Genomic DNA, 25695 nt, shown 5'->3' on the forward strand with positions numbered 1-25695 from the left:
TAAAAAAGCCTTTTTTTCAGGAAGTATCTGATAATTTCAATATGAATGCCTTGAAAACACATTTTACATGTTCTTTTACAACTTTTCTTGCTTGTAAAAGTTTCAAAATGATAGCTAAGGAAATAGAGCATGTCCTGTACTCACTGAACCCAGGACGCCTTATTCATCAGATCATTTCAGTTCAATAAAGTCCTTAAGTCGCAACCAATGTGTTCACTTTTAAGCACGTCCTCAAATATACTGCACAGTTGGGGTGAAGAGAAGTGTGTGCATAAGTACCTTGCTGAATGGGCTTTCAGGGCTGCATACACAATGACCCTGAAAGGAAGCCCTTAAAACACTTTGATACAAAATTGAAAAGTGTTTTCACAGAAAGACCGTGCTGATACTGGATTTGATCTGGCTATTAATTAGATACCAATAGTTATTCTTGTAACACTGAAGAGCCATCAGATGACTGAGAGCTCTGGAGTCCATGGAAAGTATGGAGTCATGGCCAGGAACAGCGTTTGCTGTGTATTGCATCTGCTTCTGGAGTAGTCATTTCCAATGTTGTTTGTTTTTATTTTAACTTTTTATAATTTAAAACTATCATAAAGGCTTTGGCATCCATGAAAGAAGTGTTATAAAATTAAGAAAAGACACTGCAAGTAGCCAATGAAGTGATCTCAAACTGGGAATCAGATTATCAACTACTTTTATACTTGTCCCATTTGGGGTTACTCTGGAAAGCATTGTTACCCAGCGCTTTCCACTATTTACTGCACAGAGACAGCCATTACCACCTTTAACTTTCTGACACACCTTCATTTGCTGTTTTGCCTAGACAGGCAGAGGCACTGGCTGCTTCTCAGGCCAACAGAAATACTGATTCATGACTCTTCTGATACAAGATTCTTAAATACCAGAGCACAGGGGAAGCCTTTCTGCCCCCATGATAATTATGGTGCAATGTCCAGGGCTTAGTTCACTGCCACTGCAGTAAACACCCTGCCTGTAATTATAAATCCAGTTACATCAATAACCTTCTGCTGTGTTATATTAAATGGAAATTGAATCAAAGCCACATTAAATTAATTAGTCCTGTAATTCTTCCCCTCTGTTTGGAGAAGTAGTAATTTTCTGGAAGGAACTACTTGGATTAGAAGTATTTACAGTTCTCCTTTCGTGGACAAAAGAAACAACATGAGCTTTTTAAAGAGTTTGTGAGCTTTTAATAATTTAGTGAGGAGAATTCCCCTTACTTTGTTTACTTCTGACAGTTCTGTTCCGTTGCAAGTTTATAACATGCACACTCAAAAACCACTGCCATTCCAAATAAGTTATAAAACAAAAAGTATTTGTGGAATAATCCAATGCCAAAAAGGCATCTATGTTCAGTATTCAGTGAGTGAGTTGGTTGCCAGTTGTTGCCAGATGACAACAATATGAAATTAAGGCTATTAGCATAGCTTATATATAGCTTAATATAGAACTAAATAAAGTAATTTCTGCTTTAGGTTACAGTATTATAGTATAAACCGCTGTCTCAATGAAATGCCAGTCATAGGGTGAAAGGTGGAGGGGAGAAACTGCTGCCAGATTACACGATAGCAGCAAGGCAAGAGCAGGTCCTGCTATATAATTCCAAATGGGACTGTAAAAGGGACATTTTATTATAGTCACTAGTATCTTCCAGGAACTTTTCTGGGATAATTAAGAGATCCACACAGATAATGTCCCAGGCCATCACCTAGTGCAAAACAAAACAGCTTCACTCAAGTCAAAGGAGTAATACTGATTTATCCCAGCTGAGGATCTGGAGGTTTTTTTGTTAAAAAGAAACTTCAACTTGACAGCACAGCAAAACTCTATCATTCTAAAATGTTCAGGATTTAGAAGCCAGCTTTTTCCCCAAAATCAAATCATTGCTACTTTCTGGCCATTAGAGCCATTGAGAACCTTAGTCTGCTCTCACTGAACACAACAGTGACATCCCCTGGGGAATGCAGTGAGACCAGATCTGACCACAGAAATAAAAATTTGAGGCAAGCCCTTCGCTTTTACTTTTAAAACTCTGACAGTAGAAGACTAAAGAAAGGCAAAGGAAGTACACCATTTATGGCCCATTGCTAGAGCCTTCAAGCAGCTCATATTCAGTTTGATGTACGACGCTGGTTCAAGCTGCGATTCATTCATCTGAATGACCATTTTATGAATGTTTTATTCCAGACCACAAAAGCATAAAATCTGTTTTAAGTCTAAAAAAAAATTTTAAAATAATCTTACCCCTTCTTCTTGATTGCCTTCTCTAACATTTTCTCGTATGATACCTTTTCTTTGTCATATTGTGCCACTATTTTGTCAATTTGTGTGCAGTGCAACTTCTGCATAGCGCTGTGCTCCTGGAAAACAGTACGACCTTACAATTAGGTTGCTGGATTTTTAATGTTTAGTTTTCTTACAGTGTAAAAATATCAGTGTACGAACAGATCAATTTGACAATGGAATTTAATCTGGTTTACCCATCTGGTTTTAAAGGTTCCAGATATTCCACCGTAAGTGCTAGAACATTTCTTCTTTGTTTGAAAAATGAAAATCTCTAGCGGTTAAAAATACGGTATACCTTAAAACAAAAGAATGATGGGAAAAAACTTAATCTTTTTGAATAAATGTCCATTTAAGTGCAATGTAAAAAACCAGATTTACAAGCTCAGATCATATCATTCAAAGTTTCTGAATGCAGAGGGGAACAAAACTCAACCCAGTCCCCCCTTCCTCTATGTATCTCACACTGAATACAGTGCTAGCCCCTTGGCCACTGCAAATCAAATAGCTCCAAGTCCAAACATTAGCTAAAAATCACATCATTAACAACCGACATTCTGAAGATCTGGCCCGTGATCCCTAATGACAGCAGCAATCTTATTAAGAAATTCCACCTTGTTGCAGAGCATCTCCCTTTGCAAGTGATAGTAAGCTGTGCAATATAACTTTCAACTACACATGCAGACTGCAAATAACCATTGCCCCCTATTTCCCCCCCGCCCAAACAATACAGGACATGCTGATAAACTGGACATACAGCGCTACCTGTGCAGTATTACACATCAATGCTAACCCGCTGTCACTACTACAGTTATGTGACTTACATTGGTGAAGTGGCAGAGGAGGTTATCTATACCACACTTAGTGCTTCCATGTAGATTTCATAATTGAACTTGACTTTGTACTCTCCTTTATCAGAACAGCTGCTCATAATGATGCAAATATTTAACTACCATGGAGAGCACTGAACGTTGAATTTACATTACAATAGGAAAAATTGTTGTTTGTTAATTTATGTTATTTTATTAATATCCAATTGCTCCACATTTTATCTAATCATGACAAAAAGCCTTGCATTAATTAGTAAGGCCTCTTTCAGGACTTTATCTCTATTTCATTTTATAGGTCATTTTGCATTTATTCTACCCTCGCTATTCTACTGCTCATTGTTATTATTTTCTATACACCTGTGTTTGCCTTTTCACTGTTTCTTCCTCTAAAAGTACTAATTAAATACTTTTACATTCACTTTTACCAAAACATTAAAACCAACGTTGTGACGCTTTTAAAAATCAAGCCCTGGGCTGTACCCAAGCATTCCCTGGCGAACGCGTACAGCTTCCAAATTTTGTATTTAGAGTGGGGAACTGAATTTTCTGTTCTACAGAGGATTTAAAGGGAAACAAATAGACTCCATCAGCATTAAAACATGCCAGCTTCACCAGGGAGTATTTACACTGACTAACCAGGTAGGAGAAAATATGGACAGTGAAAAGAATGACATAAGCTTGACAGCCCCCGCCAGCCACAGGTGAAATGACTGAGAGCATCCCTCGAACTACCCACTCTCCCCTAGATGAACAGAACAATACAATTCTTGCTATAAAAGACTAAGCGCAAATATTGCAAAGCATGAGACATCTGCCCACTCACGTAACACTCCTCCGTGATCTGTGAAGGCACGTCACGTAGGGCTAGAATCCCTGCTTTTCCCTCAGGACAACTATGACTTAAGCCTTCTCTCTTTATCACCAACTAACTGTAATCTTTTGCAGACTCCCCTCTAGGGCTACTTACAGCTCATACACAACTCTATCTTGTATCTGAAACAGATACATTGTGCACCATATCCCCCTCATTTCCTTCCCTGGTCCTCCTCCCCATCCAGTTCATGGAACACGCATTTGTTTGTGCACAATATAAACAGAGCTGGAAGAGGAAGATGAGCTACTAACAGCTGCACATGCAAGGCACAAATAGTACTAGGGGTCAACTCCCTACCAGAGGTCCCTTGATTATATGACCTTCAACCCCTGGAACACTATTTAAAATGGGTTAGCTGATGTGAGTTTGATTTTCTGTCTATGCTCAAAGGAAAGTTGATCACAGTTAAATGCTGCGTCCCAAACTTCTGTCAAGATTCTAAGAAATACAAGTGGTTTTTTAGCATCTTAAAACACGCTCAGTGTATTTTGTTTTCAGATGTAAACAAAGTTTCAGGTGGTAATATGTTCTAGATTGACTCAGAATATGTTTGCAGATAAAAGTTTCCTCAGCTAGGTGTCTCATGATTTCCTCAAGTCCACTGAATTTGCAGTTTGAATTCACGCGCCTTTTTCACGAATTACATTTAATGATTGTATTACAAACTGAAGCCACGGTTCAGCCAGGGTTCTGAGAGGCCACCTAACTGATATAAAAAGACTCAAATCACAGGAAGACTATCCGTGGGAAAAAAGTAAAGAACCATATATAGTTCCATTGGGGGCGGGGGGGTGGGAATCGCAATTCAGTCTATTGAAGAGAAGGTGGAAGTAAGTTCATATGATACAAAATGTTATTCCTGCCCGGTACCTCCCTAAAGCAACACAAATACTCCTGTGTACAACTGAAAACTGAAGTCTGGAGGATTCTCATTACAGAACACAAAAATGAGAAAATAAAGAAAAAAACTATCATTTCCAACAATCTACTTTGCAGAACTTTATTAATCTAGAGTTCCATAGTCTTTTGTACTGCCGCTTTTACATTGTGAAAAGGAGATTTTTTTTTTATGTTCTTTTTTTAACTAGGCTTTATTTCAAACAGTACATATATTCAATGTCAATATAAATGTGCAGGAGATGAATTCTGGGATTTATATTTTTGCGTGGTAATAACGCGATTCTGGTTCCTGTCTATGGCCATATTAAATTCCTTAAGGGTGGCACCTGTGACTATCACTGTCTTGTCTGAAACCGCTAGAACTCTATACCGCAATCATCTGTTGTGCTGTTGACTGTTAGAGAATATATCAAGATAATCCCTTATTATCCTTCCTCTTCTGTCTAACCCAAGCAGCACAAAAACTACGTGATATCCCTGCAAAATACTAAAATTCAGTAGGGGTCCACAGATGCAGGCTGCTAACAGATGAAATCAGTGACTGAGACTCTTACGTATGCACATCTCCTTGCCTTTATAGCCCACCTACCTGTGATGCCACCCCAGACCATTTACCTAAGCAGTACTCGAGATCTAACTTGATAAAAAAAAGATTAAGCCAATGGACACCATTCAGACACATCAGCCATTCTGCAGCTGCACAGTAATATTCACACTGGGAGATTAAAGTTACTTCAGGGAATGTAGGCAGGAAATACTTTATTTCAAAAGCTGCCCAGTGTAGGTGTTTTTATGAATGCATTGTTGCAAGAAAAACATTTTTGCAATATGCAGAAGTGGCTGGACATATTATTTTAAAATCACCAAAAGCACAGGTTACCAGACCTAAGATTCAAGAGAAAGTTATTCCTAAAGTGGAATTTTTTTTAAATGGTGATCATTACACTAATTTGCCACTATTTTTCAAAAGTCAAACACAAGGAATACTACAACATCAGAGGCTGATAGCTTGCAAAATAAGTGCCACTACAAAAGTACTCTGTTTTGCTTGTTGGCAGTCCTGTCTACTGGTGCCAAAAAGGTGCATTTCACATGCCTGCATTTTAAACAGACTCATGAAGGATACAATATCTTTGTTGCTTTCTGTACTTTTGAAGATGTTGCCACTACTGTCTTACTGTCCCTTAAAAAATGGCAGTATTATAGATGATGTAAAAGAACACAATCCATACATGGGCCAACAGTTTCAAACTCCTCGCAGCAGCTGCTAATCTACTTTAAAGTGACAGAACATGACCATGATGAAATCTGTCACGCAGACAGAATCCCAGGGGCCTGGCCTTTCTGGTACCAGCTTCTCAAATCCCACTGATTCTTGTGGCACCCTCAGTAATCTCAGGCAATAAGGTAATGCTAACAGTCGGTTTTTTTACAAGTAACATTTTTTACAAGTAACATTTTCCAAATCCCCTTTGTGAATGTGAGGATTCTTGAGAAAGCTCACTCATTTCTTGACAGGGACACTTACTCATTTTTTCCTCTCCCTATCCCAGCCTATAGGACCAGCATTGCTCACTGTCCAACAGACGACAAAGAATTTGCCCTAGGAGTTAACGACAAAGATTTAATCCTTGCAACATGGTCCCCCCTAAAAATACTGTATTTCTCATGGTATCATCAAAGAAATCTGTGTTAGCTTCCTACTCCTTAGCTTTTTCCCCCCTTTTTAAAGAATTATGTCTTACGTTCTTTGCGTATCTGGCGAACCTACAGTTTTCTCACTGTGACCTCTCTCATTCCAAATTCAGAATGCCCTGTTAGGTGAAACTAGTTCACAATGCAAGTAAATGGGCTGAGGTTTGAATCATGTTCTTTGCTCACAAGAGCAATCATCTGTTCTTCAGCAATCCCAACAGCAGCACAATGCTACCTCAGTCATACTCATGCAGACTTACCTTTTCAGAGACTAAACCAGCCTGGAGAATATTCACTCTCCCCCCTTCAACCCTTTCTTCCTCCATAGCCAGGCCACAAACTAAGCAGAGTACTGAGTACAAAAACTAGAGGCAACAGCTCTGTTGCAGAACTGAACGGGTTCTTCTGAAGTGGAGAAACTATACTTGCGCACTGACTCTGAAACTTGCTGTGAAATACTGACACTCTCCAGTATTCACCACAGTTTGCCTCACCTTTAATTTCTATGTGCTCCATTATTCCCTTATAATCCTTCAGGATTTCTTTAAAAGCATTGTCCTGTCTTTGCAGAGCTTTATATATGTACCTTTTTACATGATTCTCAGTCCTGAGTAAAATCTCAACTTCTAACTCTTCATAGACTTTGTGAAATCCAAAATTCTGCATTTTTTTGCAAGCCACTACTCTCACATTAGGGAATGGGGAAACTGAATTTTATCAGTCACAGTAATGGTGCCTAGTAATGGTGATACCAAGAACAGTGGTCTTCCCACCAATCTAATGATCCCTATCCTACTTAGACAAGACGTCTTATTTTTTCTACACAAAAGTGAAAAAAGGAACAGTGAAGATTGTACCTCCACCTGCCCAAACATCCTTCTCTTAAAAAAACAGATTAATAACACCACCATCATAAAGTGAAGTCACAGTATGTGATGTGTCTCTGTGTGTGTGTGTGTACTGGGTATTACAGTTGTAAGGAGCTATGCCACGTAGGAAAAACAAATTAGTGATAACATGCAGAGGGATGTTAGGAGAATTTTATAGTGCTACTAGAGTCAAAATGGCTGAAACACTGAACAGAAGTAAACGAGAAGAAAGATAGCATCAAAGAAATATACAGACAGTGTGTTGCATCCTGAAAAGACTCGCACCAGCTAATTTTTGTATTAATCTGGAAATGTGGTGTCTCTAACAGCCCGATACCCTGAGAAAACAGAGACTGATGTGTCTTCATACAGAGCAACTAACCTCCACCAGCCAACACTTCAGTGGTGCTTCTCTACACTGAGTGGATGCTGTCAGTAAAAGGGACCCTTACTGCTGTCATCTTCCTTAGCTAGCTCTGCCCAGGGCTACCTGATTAGCTCCTACACCACGTAGATCAGAGCTCCTTCCTCTCAACCTGCTCTCTTTTCCACACTTGCATGCATTCGTTTTCCATAATGCATTTTCCAAGGCCAAATTTTGATGGAAAAGTATCGTACTTTTCTTTCGTTAAACAACATGAACTAATTCCCTTCTGTTTACTTATTTCTCCAGATGTCTGGAGTGTCTATGGTTATACGAGAGCCAATCTATTTCTGGAACTTTTAAGTTCAATCTGCTTAATACACAGGCTCCCTCAAGCTGATCATGGATAACTAACTGCATAGCTCTCCTGCTCCATCCCTGCTGATAAAATGCGTTAAAAACAGTGATGAGTACACCAAGCACTTCCCCCCAAGATCATCTGTGAGCTAATATGGCCACACTTTTCAGGCTCTCCTCTCCAAATTCAAGAAGTTGCCCTTACTGGAGCCTTTAGCAAGGCATGCTCTAGACAGGCACTTTCTTGTTAGGACAGACTTGCGCTCTGTACTTAAGACCAGCAGGACACAGGCTGGCTCAGACCTAAAATAGCTGTGCTTGAGCTAATGCTGAAAGCCCTTCTGAACACACGGCATTTTCAGATTGTGGCTGGCAATTTTTTCATCACATTAGAGGAAGCAAGTGCAAGCCTGAACAGATGGATCAATTTTTTAACATCAGCAAGCGCAGTCTTGGATAAGATATTCTTACACTACTGTGGTCATATATTTCAGGGAGTCACATATTTCACTGAGTATGGCTGTCTTCTATGTAATCATGGTACCATTTTCATTTGCAAAAAGCTGCTATAGCGAACTGCTGGATGTTGACCAATGAATGAGAAAGTAGGGTTTAAAAATAAGAAGCCCCCTAGAAGATCAACCCTATGAAGGTCTAGAAACTGTCCATGCCCAGAAGTGTGGATGACAGACACTTTTTCTTAAGCATGAGCTTTGCACACAACACTAAAATGGAGAAATCACTCATTTCCCTTCTGCATAGTCAGTAAGGAGTCTGAAATGTAACTATTTTTTTTTTTTTTACTACTTTTAATACTAACAGCCCCACAAAAGTGCCAATTATTGAAAGTAATTTCTTCATACTTCATTGTACAGAGTCCCACACCCAAATAACAGTATGAAAATAAACACAAAGGCTGATATTAAAAATGCCTAGGCAACGACATTACATCAGATCTGCAATGAAATCTGCAATCAAAGAGAGCAAGGGAATAACTGCCCCAAAAGCCCAGAACGGATTTGTATGTATTACCAGAATTCAGAACTTAAGATGCTTTCTTCACTTGTTATGCCTCTTTCTGTAACAAGAGTAATGGTTTTCTAATGACAGAGGCAGGACAAAATTGGCTGTGATTTTCTAATGTAAAGTATATTTGTGATAGTGTTGTATGTATTTGGGACATCACTGCCAAGAGTACCAAGCAAAAAGCTGACTATAAAGTCGTTAACATAGATGTAAGTGAGGAGGAACATGGAATTTCATTCTTCAGCTACACATTTAAGTTCTCTTTGGCGATTCTGCAGTTTCTCCAATGCCTGTCTTCGATGCAGCACCCTTCTCACATCATTACTGCCTTTTTTTTCCAAGCTGCCTGTCAATATGTCATGCAAGAGGGAGCTAGATAAAATCATTACCTGAAAAAGGTGAGCTTTGGATGCTTATATGGGTCAAACAAATGTGCACTGAAACTCAGGGAGACATACAAAGGGTTGCTAAAAGGAAAATTTGCTCACTGGAGCGTATTTCAGTACATTTAAAACACATATGCCTTTCCTGTGATCCAACTACTGTTCCTTAGTTTTTCCCTAAGAGCTGTCTGTGCTAGTGAGCGCTGCAACTTTTTTCAATTAGTGTGTGTTGCTTAGAGAACTCTTAATGATCATACCTTTGCATGTTTCTTCTTTAAGGCATTCAGCTCTTTCTGCTGTTTCTTTAAATGCTTTATATAAGCCTACAAAAAGAGAAGTTGGATCAATTTTTCTGTGGTCATATTGACTTTAACCAGATAAAATCCTGGCTACTTAAAACAAATAATTAGGAACACATCTTGAAAAGCTTGTGTCCATACTTACCTTCATTTGTTTTAAATCTTCTATCTTCACTTGAGGAATAAGGTCTATACCTAGGAAGGCATAGATACAGTTTATCTAAAACTTCATACATACTAGTATCTCTCATACTTTTAAATTTGTTTTACCACAGAAACCTACATTTAAGTTAGCAATTAATTAATGTTTTTCACCACATAAAAAATAATCACAGGTTAATGAAAAAATTATTTATCAAGATATAGCTAAGATACAGTTAATTTCCTTTTCAAATGCACTGCTCAATCAATTGCCTTGTGAAAAAAGAACTGAATCAATGAGTGTATTTTAATCTCTTACTTTCTGGACTGAAGTGTCAAAACACAGCAATCTAAGAATTGAAAAAGCTCCTTTTCTGAAAACACAGCAAACCATTTACGTACATTAAAACTGAACCACACAAACTTCAGAATTTTGGTCCATAGCTGGAGATTGCTCTGGCCCCACTCGTTTCAGGGGGGAGGCTTCTTGGGTAAGGTTCTACATGACTACGTAAAAGGTTAACTGAGGTTAGGTATACTACTTCTCCTCAATTTAAAACACAAAAATCATAGGAGTGAAAATTTACCTGCAGCCTGTATGTTAATGGAGGTAAAATTTGCATTTTCGTTAATACCAGCCTATGAGAAAAGGAGCAACAGTACACTCCAAGACTAAAGGAGAGTTAAAAATGGAGGAGAAACAAAATCATAAGTGAAAATTCTAATGAAAATTCAATACAACAAGCAAATCTATCATACAAGACTAACAGTACTATTTAGATGAATGAAAATATATTTTGATCATCTTAACTGCAATGCAAACAAAAAACAATCTCATTTCGTGTTTATGCTTTAATAAATGTTTTCTGACATATTATGGTTTTTTTTTAAACTACTAAGCACATCCTACATGTAATCATTAATAAAAACGTCAATACAATGCCATGAGAGTTGTAATATGTAGGTTTTTTCTGAGTTTTTACACAAAAGTGTTCCACTGTACATAAATACACTGCAAATGTATTTAGTTAACTGCTCTTAATAGTGTCTGTGGATGATAAGATTCCCCCTTCCTTGAAAAGGACTTTCTGCCTTTTAAGGTGAATTTAACTGGAAAATATTCAGATGCTGTAAAAGAAAAAAAAAAAAAAGAGGAGGGAAGGCAGGCAATCTCCTTAGGGAACATAAATTTTTTACTTTCTTAGAAGCATAAGATTCTGCTCAACTATATGGTATTAACATTAGTCTAATAAATGAGACTGGAACAGATTTATGCACAGAGAGAGGATGAAGTTTTCAAAAACACAAATCACTTAACTATTACTGAAAGTCAGAGAATAAAAAACCCCAACATTCTTGTGCATTTGAAAGCCTTCCCCAAACACGCTATCTTGCTGGATACATAATTTCTAATAGCAAGGTGAGTTGTATATTGTAACAATGGTAGAATTATTCAGATCTAACACATCAGAGAGATAAGTAATACAAAATAAGGATCATTACATGGGATATAAAAATGAACAGCTCTATTTTAACATGCGAGAATATCAACAAAAATGGTTGCAGACAAGAATGTGTAAGTACTGAAATCTCAGTTTAAGACCAGGGCTGCATGAGGCATGGTGTGTGCTAAACAAACTTCCTCAGGATTTTATTTTGAAACGCAGACTCATTTACTTTGTTCACCAGGTCTGACTCCATGGCAACCAGGAATTAGTTACTAATGCTAGCAAATTTCATGCTTAATTAATGCACAATAAAACTAATACTTGTGCACCTTGATGATGATACGAGAGATATGAAAACACCTCACTGCATAAAATAACCTGGGTTTTACACCAGGGAAGAACTTTGAAAGAGTTCAGGTGCCAGAGACGACCTGTTTTATTGCCAGAAGTGACTCCAGAGAAATGGCATCTTGTTTCTCAAGAGATCCCTTCACATGTATGTATTCAGCCATGTCTGCTTAAGTTTAAGAACAAGAGCAGTCAGTGCGCCTTTTCACTCCTATCAATCCCTTTGGGCCAAGGTAGATGAAAGAGAGTGAACCAGATTCTAATTCTTGTGGCCCATTAACAGAAATATTTATTGTGTTTCATGCAGCTGTACAAATTTGTTTTCTCACTTAATCTTCATTACCTGTGATGATATGTGAGAAAAATAATCCCATTTGACTCTATGATTTTGTAGAGTGAACGGTGAATAGCGAGGAAAAAGTACTTGTTCACTTATAAATGAGCACATTTAATATGGATTTTTTTTTACAATAAACATGCCATTTCCATAATCACTATTCAGAGTAAAACCACACATTGAAAACATTTCTAATTGTTGGGAAATCTCTACAGAATCCAATGAATTCTAAATACCTTTAATTACTTAAATCTGCAACTCTGCCAAGGGATTTGTGGAGGGAGAAAAAAAAGCAGAAGAGCTTCTGGGGAGTACACCAGAAAATAGCAATTCCTATTGGCATTCCTCCAGTAGATCTTTAGTAAACTACTCTTAAAGTCATGCAGGTTACTACTATTGGCAGTAGGTATACAGCTACACAAAGAGGTCACTTAGTAAAATAAAGCTGTATTGGCTTTATACAGCCATTTTACTAATACATAAAATTTATTTGCAATTAGACAAAGACCACACTCAATGGCAAAAGAAGTTACTCCTAAAAGGCTAAGAATGAATAGAACTGCAAAACAAAAATTGAGTAATGAGTACTACTCTGTGACTTTCTGAATCACTTCAGAACTGAGGGAGTGGCACGTGATTTTTGTCTACCTTTCTTAGCGTCAGTCCCAGATCCAAAGCCTGCGGTAGTACTTGGTCGAAGTTCAGAGCTACTCTGAGGCGTTACGTTGGCTTTGGCATTATTGGCTTTTCCTTTTCTATCATTCTTTGAAGTGTCATTTGGTACATCGGCTATATCACTCTGAAAGAAACATTCACATCATAATAAACTAATTGTTGTTTTATCTGTAGTATAAAAGTTGGGGTATGGGAATTTCTGAACTTGCTTATTTTAAACATAATTAAGAAAATTGCAACATACTTTCAAACAACACTATACTCAGTAAAGTATTTGTAACCTATTTTAAATGGCTACCTACTAAAACATGGCTCCTTTCTCATTTCTTAAAATTTCTACTTCTAAGGGATGGGCTAGTATGCGTGAAAAGTCAGTTAGTGAATGATATTTAAGTACACGTTAACTAACATAAGCCAACATATTTCAGAGGAGGACAAAGAGGCTTATATTTGAAAATGAGAAATGATAGGGTACCTTGCATCAATTGGAGAAGGACTGGTTTATTTTTAAAAAAGAACACAGCATGAACATAAATGGGCTGTGTTTGTCATTAAGTTCTACTTACAGTTTCGATACCCATAGCTCTCATTTGGTCTGCTCTTTTTTCTGTGATAGACAAAAATTTCTTTGGATCTGATAAAGCATCCACAATATCTGCAAGAAAAAAAAAAATCAGCTTTTTATGATTTCAGAGGCATTTGGAAATTAATCTTTTACATATTCTACCCCTGTTGTTAATGAGCCATGGCTTGCAACAATAGTCCAACTTTCCATAGTGAACTTGGCAGGACTGAAAATCATCACACCACAGAGCTTGAACACACTAGGAACATGAATCTGTTTATAATGCACCAAGGGAGTGGTATTAATCAGGTACCTTATTTAGGAAAAACACACTGACTCCATCAGACTGAAATTACCCTAACTTACTCCCAGTTGATGACACTAGAATTTGAGACCAGAATGGGATCTCCTGAGCCACAAAGCACTAACAACTTTGTTCCTTGGTTATTCAAGGGGGTGCTGACTGACTTGGGACTGCAGGAATTGTAGAAAATGCTGTTATATTTCCTAGCTAAATAGCAGTTTCAGATGGGTGCTTAAAGCAATCAGGGAAATCTGTTCTCACTCGCCCCTGTGATGCTCCATGTCTGGAACATGACAGGCTGTGAAATGGCTTTTCTATGAACCATAATGACCAGTGTTTGAATCTTGCACAGGACACACTACAACTAGTGGTATGATAGCATTACCCAGCACCGGACACCGTATGGATTATTGAATCTGTCTTCCATATGCAGTGATAAATGTGCAAGCATAGGTTTACATGAAGACAAAGACACATGAATCTTTACCTGCATATTGAATAATCCCTTTTCATGCTTAATTTCAACAGGTAAAGAATTCACAAATGGCAAAGGAGGCCCTCCATTGCAAGAAATGATTTTACAAACTAAACTGATTCAGCACCTACAATAATAATGCATTCAGAGACCACAGCAGTGATCTGTTTTGATGATCCCTCTGAAACTTTACCTTCAGTATTACGGAGAAAAGGGTCACTGGTCTCAGTTAATAAGCCTTCCTTGTCAGAGCAGTAACTTAAGAAAGGAAGTTTGAACGCTGCAGCCCGACTGATTCATCATTCACTACAAAATATTGTCATTTAATTAACTCAGGTTTTTTGTCACCACCGTTAGGAGGACCATGGACAGCGCTTCACTTGCAAGGAAGCTGTTTCTTTGCAGAATGCTGCAAAGCCCTATTTTTGGCTGCTTGTGAGTAAAAGATAAATGCTTTTGTACCCTTACATTCTAGATGGTCTCACTAGCATAATAGGCTATTATTTCTGCAATGACAGTTCTGACACTCATGGCTTTCATCATCATTTGAATTTTGTCCACATTTCACGTCATCTCTTCAGCCGTTTTCCAAGTTAGCTTACAATGATGCAAGACAGAGAAGTTGGTCCACTGACCAGGTCTGTAAAAATATCCAACCCATCAAAAGCTTTGGGAAGAAACTTGCTATCCCTCTTGTGCAAACTAGGGGCTAGACTACATCATCTCCCTTCCAACCTAAGTTGTTCTGTGAAATGTTCCTCTGAAGTCACCAGATGCATTTCTCAAGCAAAAAAAGCACACACAGGGCTCCCATTCCAACAAAAGTTGTATTAAATACATATTAAATACCCTTGACAGCTCTGTTTAACTACACAAATAGTTTGTCTCCATTAACTGTTGTGACCCAACGATGTCTTCTGAAACTTACTTCATATACACGAAAACCACGTAGAATTTATTTTCAGCCATAACAATGGCCTTGTAGCCCTGCACTGACTGTTTCCCCTTTCCCTAACTTAATAAGCATGACTTTTTGTCCTTGGCATGCACTCTTCAATGAAAATCCAGGACTACCCTGCTAACATGATGCGTCATTTGAAAATGGAACCTGGTTATCACGAGCTTCAAGGTAAAAATGACTAACATGTTTGGGAAAGCGAGACCTTTGTAAATTGTATTACTAACCATACAAGCACCTCACCAAAGGCTCAGCATTTCTACAAGGGGAATGTGACTCATCACTGCTTTTCACATTGTCATTTGTCCTCTGCTTACGTTTTTCTTTCTCCCCAGTGAGGTAAGGTGGGGGTGGGGAATAGCATTTTGTAGAAGAATCACAATTAAATGTAAAACTAGGAAAATCACTGTAAGAGTACATTACAGAGGACTCTAACCACTAACCTAAGTAGCCATGCTTACTTACATACAGACTTCTATTATAGAAGCTTCTCTTTGGAGAATGCTACTTCATTTGCATTCACTTGTGCCAGTATTGTGTTTTATTGGGAACAGAGTAGCTGATGCAAATAAACCACAAGAAATTACTAACTTATATGAAAAATAAAATTATGCATCTTTTAAAGCCTACAATGCATTACCCATTCTAGTTATTATTCAGTGCAAGTTTTTAAATCTTACTCATACAGGTTAAAAAAAAAAGAAATGAAAAAGAAAGTAGGCAGCTATTGAATTGAGCTATACCTTCCTACAGGTTTGCTAAAACCACCATGAAGATCCTAATGATAGCTCATAAAACAATGAGAGGTTCACTGCAGATGACAAGTAACTAAAAAACACATGCCAACAGAATACTAATGATTCCACCCGAGTGTCAAAAGTTATTTCCCAGTTGTTCATCATGCTGTCATTCTGTATCGATGAGAAAAATACATGAGAGATATCACAGAATCATAGAATGGTTTGGGTTGGAAGGGACCTTAAAGATCCTCTAGTTCCAACCCCCCTGCCATGGGGTTTACATGCCCTTGTAAAAAGTCCTTCTCCAGCTTTCTTGTAGGCCTGCTTCAGGTACTGGAAGGCTGCTAGAAGGTCTCCCCGGAGCCTTCTCTTCTCCAGGCTGAACAACCCCAACTCTCTCAGCCTGTCTTCATAGGAGCTTCAGCCCTCTGATCATGAAAACTATCTGGGAAGGGAGAGAAGAACTAATAGTGGAACTCATTTAGTTCATGTTAATATGGAGTCTGTTTCTCCCAACACTGACAGTAAGCTATGACAACCAGTTCTCACAATCTAGTAGCATTTTACTGCAATGATACTGTTACTTAGGGGTAGCAATGTTTTTCTATGTCCTCACCTCCACCAGATAAACCATCTGCAGAAATGCTGACAATGCAGTAGATCAACCAGTACTGAAGTGCACACAATTTGCAAATTTTAAACTGGTGTTCAAATTCTCTTTGAAAAACAAGTCTTTCACTTCTGAATTTGTATAATGCTGTTTAAAAAACAAAAAATATTTTCTCCCTATGTGACCAGCACACTCAGCAGCTTGAGCCACATCAAACTTAGCAAAGTTTAAATTCTACTCTTAGAAAAAGTGTGGTATCATTCAGAAAAACATCAATCCCAAATCAGAAGCATGTCCCTAGTTGAGAAAACTTTTAAACTAAGTCATTTACCGTCAAAAGCTTAAAAATTCAGGAAAGAATTAAAGCACATGCTTAAATGTGTCCCTTAGATCCATGGTTCAATTACTGCCTCAAGAATCTCAAGCTTAAGCAGAAGCTCACGTTTGTCTTGAGATAAAGTCCCTGAAGTTAAATACTGTAGATGAAACATTGCTGCATAAAGGCATGGTAGTGCTCCAAGACCTGTGGCAAAACTCCAGCTGACTTGCCAGCAACCAGGATTTCACATATGACCACCACAATCTCTTCTGTAAATGCTTAACTTTTCCCATGAAATATTGTTACTGAAGTCTCCGCCTGTTCATTTTTTTAAAGCCTGGATAAATACCAGCAAACATAGACTTCAAGATACATTATCTAATATGTTAGGTAAGCCTTCCCTTTCTCCAGTTTGTACTATGGAAATGACACTCAGAGAAGTGGCAGTAATTCTTTGCATAGACAGCAGGTCTCTTTGCAAAGAGCAAAACATTTAGCGCAATTTCTTATTTTACAATTTTAAATGGTTTACATATTGTCTAATGTACAAGCGAATTTCGTCTGCAGTGAAGAAAACATTTCCCAGAGGTATACCCCTAGGGTGAACTTACACATTACACTGATTTAAGTGGTGTAATGATTATTCTCAGATGTTTGTTCTTATCCACATGTTGCAATTTGCCACCACTCATATAAATGACCATGGCCTTGCCAACCTGATCATGGAAATGGCTCACATTAAAAACAAATTCCCTGAAAACCCAAAACTAATTAAAACACACCAAAACTATGTAAAATTGGGAGAGAAAAATGCAGAAAGGTTTTGGATGCTAAATTCTTTCACATTTTTAACAATATGCCTATACACTCAAGAATACAAAAGTAATTTTGTTCGAAAAAACACATGTCTAGATTCTGCATCAATTGTTCATACGTATAGGCCAAACAATATAGCTAAAATACATGATAACTTTACAAATATTTATGTCAGAAAAACTGTAATTAAAAAAAAAAATCAAAAGAAGAATCTTCCTAAAATGTCAACAGAGAAAATCAAATTGAGCCAACCCTAGTATTAACTTATTTTCCATATTATTTTGTCATTTAACAGATACATGTCATTATCATTAACACTGAGGCAGGCACTTTGTCTGAAAACTGATTTCTTAACTGAATACACAGGGTTTCCAAGGAGTTAAAACACTAAATCTTTCCAATCCTCCAGCATTGCGTGTCTGCTTCCGGCTGGCATACTGACAGCGCAGTACTTCAGCACTTCCACACCAACACTCAAGATCTACAGCACACTGAGATACAGGTTCATCTCACCTCCAAAACCGTCAGGCACATATGTTTTAAGCACAATGTTGCAGAAAACCGTTGGAAGAGAGAGTGGTTTGTTGCCCTCATTCCGAAGGGAAATGTGTCTGTAACCTGCTTGCAGACCATCCAGAGGCAGGATCCTCTGACCAATCAACTTATTATTGTCATCATACACTGCTATTCTCAGGACAGCAAGATCAGGGAGAATAACCTGGAAAGCCATAAAATGAAGAAATTCAATGACTCTAATACAGTAGCACCCTCCCCACCTCCCATGTTTGAACCATTCACTTTGTATGCCAGAAATAGACTATCATCACTGTAAGATAATGTAATTCCCTGCAAACTGCACACTTTGAGCTAAATCTTTCCTAGAAAAGCTTTTTTTCACCCTAAATAATGGGTAGATTTCAGAATATGCAAATCCTGCAGCTTACAGTTACACTAGCTAAATATTTTGCATACTTATTTTTCATTACTGAAGACTGGTGACATTGGTAAGAAGGCAGATAAATACTGCCTGGGAAATGACAGATACAGTGGCAATCGAAGGGTAGATAGTGCTGAATCAGGAGGAACTATGACAGAAAGATGGGATTTGGGATGTATCCAAAAGGGCAGTGAAGAACAGAAAGAGCGCAAGCACAAGCTGATGGGGATGTATGCTAAACTATGGGTTCTGCAAAGGGGAGAAGCAGACAGGGGAGGGCAGGACAGGGTGACAGACCTGCTGAAATGGCATGCTGCCAGCAGAAGTGGATGTGCTGTACTCATGACATGAGGGGTACAAGGTATGCATGGTAGGCAGGGATGGTGCCAGCTATCTGCATCTGTCAGCCCCCATCTGGACTGACGAAAACAGTAATAAAAAAATCCCGTGCCTTCCCTGGAACAAAGGTGCTGCCTCTGTGCACGAAGCAGTGAGGAACAGGCAGCCTAACCAAGAGGTGCAGCCTCTCTGCCAGCTCAGAAAGGGCTTCCCACTCCTTCTCTACCTGGCTCTATTCATCAGTGCTTACAGGACAAAAGGAAAGACCTACGTAAAACTGCATCTACCATCTCCCTTAGACTTTCCCCCTGCCACTTCCATTTTCAGTCATAGAGGGCACAAAATAAAGTATGCTTTTGGTCTCTGAACCCACCTGAGCTATTCACGGATATGCTGCTCTACTTGATTGTAACGTAGCACTCCCAGCATAGGTTACCACCAGCACTCACCCCGTCCTCCCCATTACACAACAGAGTGACAACACATAACTTGGGTTAGAATGACTGAAGCTTTATTTTAATTAAAATAAAAACAAGAAAACATGACAGAAGAACAAACACACTACCTGAGAGCAACTGTGTAGGATTAAACATCAGCTTGAGGAGAACACCGTAACCCAAATAGGGCAGGTAAAAATCTCTCCTCTACAGGCCACACATCAGCACATCTTTCATTACATGATGGGCTCACATATAGATTTGCTAGGGAGCAGAACTGGGGACTAAGAAGTTTATCGTTCCCTCCCCTCTCCATTCATTTGTTCTATGGTATCATGGTAGACACTTCCACCTTCATGACATTTTAGCACTGTGCACCCCACACCTTCATTTCCTCCAACCAGAGGAATTGTTCCTGCTGTGTTTATGCCACTCATCTGCTTGGTCATCAATGTATGTCTTGATTACAATGCTAAGACTGATATGATAAGGGCCTGAGATGAAGAAAAATAATCTCTTGGCTGACTTACAGTACGAGTTATCAAGAGAATGTGCAACCATGTAATTGTTCATTGCTGAGTAGAGCAGAAAGTCCGAGGAATATTGGCACCAGCCACTGTACCCATGCCACGATACACAAGTACCCTTTTAGACTGAAGCTGTGTGCACCCTGTAGTTTATGGGCCTTTTGATTTAAGAAATCAGAAAGCAGCAGATGCTGGCCATATGGCCAGCAAGCCATGGGCAGCATGATTGCCTGTCATTGTACCTAAGCATCTTCCCTGTGCCTCCTCATATACAGAGAAAAGCACTTGAAATCACATTCATTCCAGAATGTATCTGAGTCCAGAAAAACCTCTTGCATTAACCACATTTCTATTAAAAACTGGTTATACTGTTAAGAAAGCAGATTATGTGTGTAATATACCCAAGTGTGAAGTGTTATCACCACTCGGCAAAGTCTGTCACTTTGGAATAAAAGAGCAACAATTCTGCATGACAACAAAACAGACATTATCAAGGACGGCACTGCTAACACATGTAGTCTGGATGAAACTCCAGCCGACAGAAAAAAAATAAAAATAAAAATATATATATGTGTATCATATATATAAAGACTGGGAGATAAAAACTGAACACGGACGACTGGTCTCTCTTTAAATCCCCCATACCAAGAAAAAAAGGTTTGTTTTTCTTTTGTTATTGAAGGGAGGGGAAAAAAAAAGAAAAAAGGTACATGATGCACATGGACTACTGAAGGAGGGAGCTGGCAACACGTCTGAGGAACACAGCACCCTTCCAACTTTTCCATGTAATAACATTGACCTTAGCTTTGGATGCAGCATCTCACCTGCCCTCTGGGCTGAAGGAACAGTGCAAGATAGCAGCCACTGCCAGGGCAGGGAAGAAGAAATCTCCAAGGAATGATGGTGTCCATCAGCGGGGGCTCATTCTGAGCAGACTGCATACCTTGAACACAGGCATGGCCACGGAGGAGGTAGCTACCTCCAAGTGGGAGGAGGAAGCAAAGGGGAGGGAAAAGCCAAACAGAAACAAACAAACAAATAAAAAAATCATGTGACAGCTACAGAGGTTATCCATTAGAAAAATAAAACAAAGCAAAATTAAAAAAAAAAGAAAAAACCAACGTCTTGAAAGCTTATTTCAGCTTTAGATTGTTTACTGTAGTAAACAGGAACCCTACAAACCCTTTTTCATGGGAGCAGTACTTATTCATGTGAGCAGTCAGACTGAAGCAGGGAGGGGTGGCTCAAGTGAGCAGGATGCTCATGTGCAAGAGGGCTGGCAACCACAAACTGTGCTTTCCAAATATCCTACCTTTCGAAATACAAATGATTCTTCATTGTAAACAGGGTTCAGACCATTGTTCATCACCATGCGTGTTCGAAATTCTTTACGTATCGTATCGGTGGGTAAACCATACATATCCACTTCTACATACGTACCAATTTTTTTGTCTGATAAGAACTGACCAGATATTACCTGGAACATAATAACAGAGCAGTAAGGAAAAGCAATACAAAGTACACAGCATTTTATGAATACTGGAAATATTGGGGTTTTTTTATTGACAGCAGTGTGAAAAATGCTTTATACAGAACAGATATATTTATTCCATCGTATGAAAATGGTATATTTAGTGCTAAAATTGCACTTCTTTAGAAAAGCTTTTGTGATAAGAGCTTAAATATATCCTTAATTTGAAATGATTGTACTCATCGTGCTATGATATTAACAGTTGTAAGTCAGTCAATCCAATTAGCCGATGTCTCACAGATGCGTTCACTGTATTACTGAAAAACACTGAATGAAAACAACCAGATTGGGCACTACTATTCCGCAACTTTAAACTTTCTGTTCGGAAGCACTATTATATGTCATCTGTTATATGTCATCTATTATATGTCATGACTACAAAGAGATGAAAGGAAACTATTGCTCTGCTTTCACTTCGGTAAGGGTTATAAACTAATCGCATGTCAGTCTAACTCCATATTATGTGTCTGGGAAGTGTAGGATGCTTAAAAAGCAAACGAACAAAAAACCCACACGACTCCTCTATATCGTTATGTATATGAAAGGTTTGTTGTAATTTTACTCCAAGTCAAGATTAATCTAGCCACAGCAGGTGATTACTCCAGGGAAAATTTTTATTCCATCAAGATGATCTACTACTTAAAAATACAGCTAAAGTTTTCATTACTATGATCAAGGAGGGAAGAAAAAAACTGAAACACGATTTCACAGACGTAAGCTCATTTCGAGTCCGTTTCTTCTCATGATCTAACATTCTTCCAGGGAACACTCTGGATAACAAATCTGAAAAGTTATGTGGCTGAGGGCTACCATCACTGGCTTCGGTCCACTCAACTCCTTCATAACAGAACTTATACAGAATTTTATACTAGTTTTAGTCACACAAGAAGAGCAAGCAGCAAAATACGTGATCTAAGAACTATCTCCAGTGATACTTGGAACTTATGTTCTCACCACCAGATCCCACTTCCTTCTTGGAGGGATTGTACTGTCATTAACATTAAAGAAACACAACATTAATAAAAAGTTTTTGTTTTGAAACTTAGTTAAGTATCTAGAATGCACAATGAACCCTTGGTTGGAGAGAGTTTGAAATTTCCATGCTGCACATAGAAGGTGATAACTGCAAGCTTAAGTCTTGTGTTAGGGTATTTGAACAAAAAGAGTAGTGTGTCAAGTCATAAAACAAGTTTTACAATTGTCAGCCTCCTTCCAAAACGTGATACCTAACCAGGCTTTAGAACTACAGCAGAAGTTTTATGGACTTTGTTACTCATAGATAACTCCAAAGTAAGGACCTCCATCACGTGAACCATTTTTCTCTACTTACTTTGAAAATATCCTGTCCCTGTGTGCCCATATTCCTCCTTGTTCTATGGTGACAAGTGATGTTTGTGTAATTTCACGCTGTCCACAGAACTGAACTTCACTTATTTATTCATTTGTGTGGGCTGATGTAATTCAAAAAGAGCATGAGGGGGTTTAAAATTTAGGGATAATGTGTAATAACAAACCACTCTAATTCTACCATGTTCCACTCAGATCAAGTAAACACAGAAGTCTTAGGCAGCATTAAAAAAAAAAAAGATGGAAACAATTTGATGAAATCCACACAATCCAAACACATTTTCTGTAGATATCCTATTTCTGTTGACATTTAAATGTGATTTTGGATGCGATAAGACGACAGAAGTTTGTCTATTGCTGTTTTACCTGTACAGAACATGTTGCAGCAATTACACCATCTACAGGAGTTTCAGAGAAAGGGTCAAATGTTCGATCTGGTCGTCGCATGAAATCTGGTTTAAGTAGATACCTTATTTCAAAAGAAAAAGAAGAAGAAAATTATTCTTGTGTGGAAATTAAAATTGTATTAAATACAAATAAAATGGATGTTCTAGCTTTAAACAATAAACTCTCCTACAGCACTGTAAAATACAGACTATCATTCTAGCTGCAAGTGTAAGGAAGTAAAAAGAAATATTACGGTTGTCTAGAATACAGATAAATGTTAATCCTAATTTTGAATTACCAGCTACTGAGAGATGAAATCAACCCTGGATTTCAAAATGAAAATAAATGTAATGTAATCAAGGACATTTCAAAATATTTTAATAATACATTTTAAAAATACAGTGAGTTATCATATGATAAGAAGTAGATGCTCTCATCTGGTTTAATTCTTTGAGACTTTGGAAAAATACAGAGGGCTTATTCAATTTTATTTTCTTAAATGAAGCAGTTCTATAAATTCAAGACTCACACAATAAATTTCAGCTTGAAGCTAATTTTTTCATCTCCGATATCAAACCTTGGGGGAAACAGCTGATAACGTCAGTGCTGACAGATTGTTAATTATAGTAGCACGAAAGGTACTACCATAATAACACTTACAATACATCCCTGAGGACTATACACTGGATCAACATATCAATGAAGCCAATACGTGCTCTGATGAATCAAAACCCAAGGATTCTGCCATCAAAATGAAATAGCAGTTGATCACAGAAATGCTGTGCTACACATGACAGGGGTTCTCTTCCACTGGTGGAAGAAAACGTGTAACTGGAGTCATGTTGCTAATTCTGCAGTCCTGACAGACAACAGCTGCTAGAAGATTATTTTTATCCACCCTCAGTCCCTCTAGTGAATCACTAGTACACAATGTTATAAAGGCCTAGACAGAATTCAGAAATAATTAAAAAATGCTGGAAAAATTCCAATGGAAAGAATGTCAATGTTTTCTCCCATTTTTTATAAAATGGCTTCTCTTTAGGTAAGTAATATTCCTAATTTTTCTTACATTATGAATGGGTGTGATTTTGTAATAATTTATGAATTTAAAGTAGGTTATGGGCAGAAGGGAACTATCAGAAGCATCCTTAGCCTCTGTTTCCAGTCTGCTGAAATAAAAAATGCTGAAACTAGAGTGACTTGATTTTGTTTCACCAGCATGAAAACTGTAAATCAGAGGAAAAAAAAGAGTACAGACAGAAAGAAATGTAATTTTTTTTTTCTTCTGTTTTTGCTATTGTGACTGAAATGACCAAAGACTGCATCTTCGTCAAAGCCAACAGCCTCTATCTGAAGAGTTCACAACTGAAATAAAGGCATGGAGTGGCAAAGTACTATGTTGCCCATTCTGCAGATGAAGAATTTTACCAAGCTTCATCTACTCAGATTTTCTTTCTGAATAAGATTTGCATTAGTAAGAGTTGTTTCTTCCCAGGATGAGTTTGCAGATTTTAACGTGTTTCTGGACTGTCATTTCCTATAATCCATTAAACTTCTCCTTTCTCTCAATGTTAATGATGAGCCTTATCCTATTAAGGTATAAACTCAACATTTGAGAAAAATATGTCAACATCACTTGAGCATCCTTTTGCATGCAAAAGTCATGAACAATAACTTAGAGAGATGAAACACTTCAGTATTCTCTGTGAAATCTGTTCTCCAACTAAAGTACACAGATTAAAAAAATGTTCCCTGTATATTAAGACTCAACCTGTCCAACTAAATTTGGCAATTCTGTGAACTGTGCAATGAATCTCCATTCTGCAGCATATCTTCAAAGAATGATTGAAAACAGAAGCTGAAGATGTATTTAAATAACTGTGTATGGTATTCATGATCTTCGTCATAATTTGCACACAAAGCCTCTTCTATCTCATGTTTAAAAACTGGGCATAATTAAAACGCATATTCATCAGAATACCTCCTTGCAGGAGATAATTCTCCCTGAATTCTGCTAATTTCTACTCTTCCCCTAGCATCCCATTTTTCTTTTGTAACACGTAATAGTGACAAAATTTTATTAAAACCATAGTAAAGGATTCTGATACACAGTGACAACAGTTTAAATCATATCACTCACCCACATGATCCATTATATTCAAATTTTCCTTGATTCAACTGCATTGCTAAATCTGTCAACAGAAAAAAATTACTCTCTTTCCTTCTGAGTAAAGCAGATCATGAACAATCCTTTTTAGAAAAGAAAATAAGACTGTTTGTCCAGAATAATCAGTTTAAATGAAAATTAAATTTAATGCATATAAACCACACATGTCTAAGAAATAAAAGGAAGCAACAGAAGCAAAACTTCAGATTTCTTCACAGTAGTAGCAGCTTTATCAACCAGCTGAAGTCTACGCTGTGCTTAGAAAACAGTCTCTCCCTGAATTCAAACACACCCAGTAGGCAGAGAAGCATCAGACTGCGGTCATGTTAAGTGCCTGGGATGGGATTTCCATCATCTAACTTTCAGTATCTACAGTACAGATG

The 25695-nt window shown here is 38.0% G+C and overlaps 1 protein-coding gene across 3 annotated transcripts in view; it reads right to left on the reverse strand.

The window, feature by feature from the left end:
• PLCB4 (phospholipase C, beta 4) overlaps positions 1–25695 on the reverse strand; it is a 92054-nt gene that overhangs the window by 20556 nt on the left and 45803 nt on the right. For all 3 annotated transcript variants that reach the window (XM_009586756.1, XM_009586771.1, XM_009586764.1), the window contains 9 exons: positions 25286–25337; positions 23125–23227; positions 21193–21357; positions 18154–18358; positions 13420–13508; positions 12827–12977; positions 10050–10099; positions 9863–9928; positions 2269–2384 (listed from right to left, as the gene is read on the reverse strand). In XM_009586756.1, the coding sequence (XP_009585051.1) occupies positions 2269–2384; positions 9863–9928; positions 10050–10099; positions 12827–12977; positions 13420–13508; positions 18154–18358; positions 21193–21357; positions 23125–23227; positions 25286–25337 (997 nt within the window). The remainder of the gene's footprint in view (positions 1–2268; positions 2385–9862; positions 9929–10049; positions 10100–12826; positions 12978–13419; positions 13509–18153; positions 18359–21192; positions 21358–23124; positions 23228–25285; positions 25338–25695) is intronic.

The sequence above is a fragment of the Fulmarus glacialis genome, unplaced genomic scaffold, assembly GCF_000690835.1.
Source record: "Fulmarus glacialis isolate BGI_N327 unplaced genomic scaffold, ASM69083v1 scaffold18000, whole genome shotgun sequence".
Lineage (NCBI taxonomy): Eukaryota > Metazoa > Chordata > Aves > Procellariiformes > Procellariidae > Fulmarus > Fulmarus glacialis.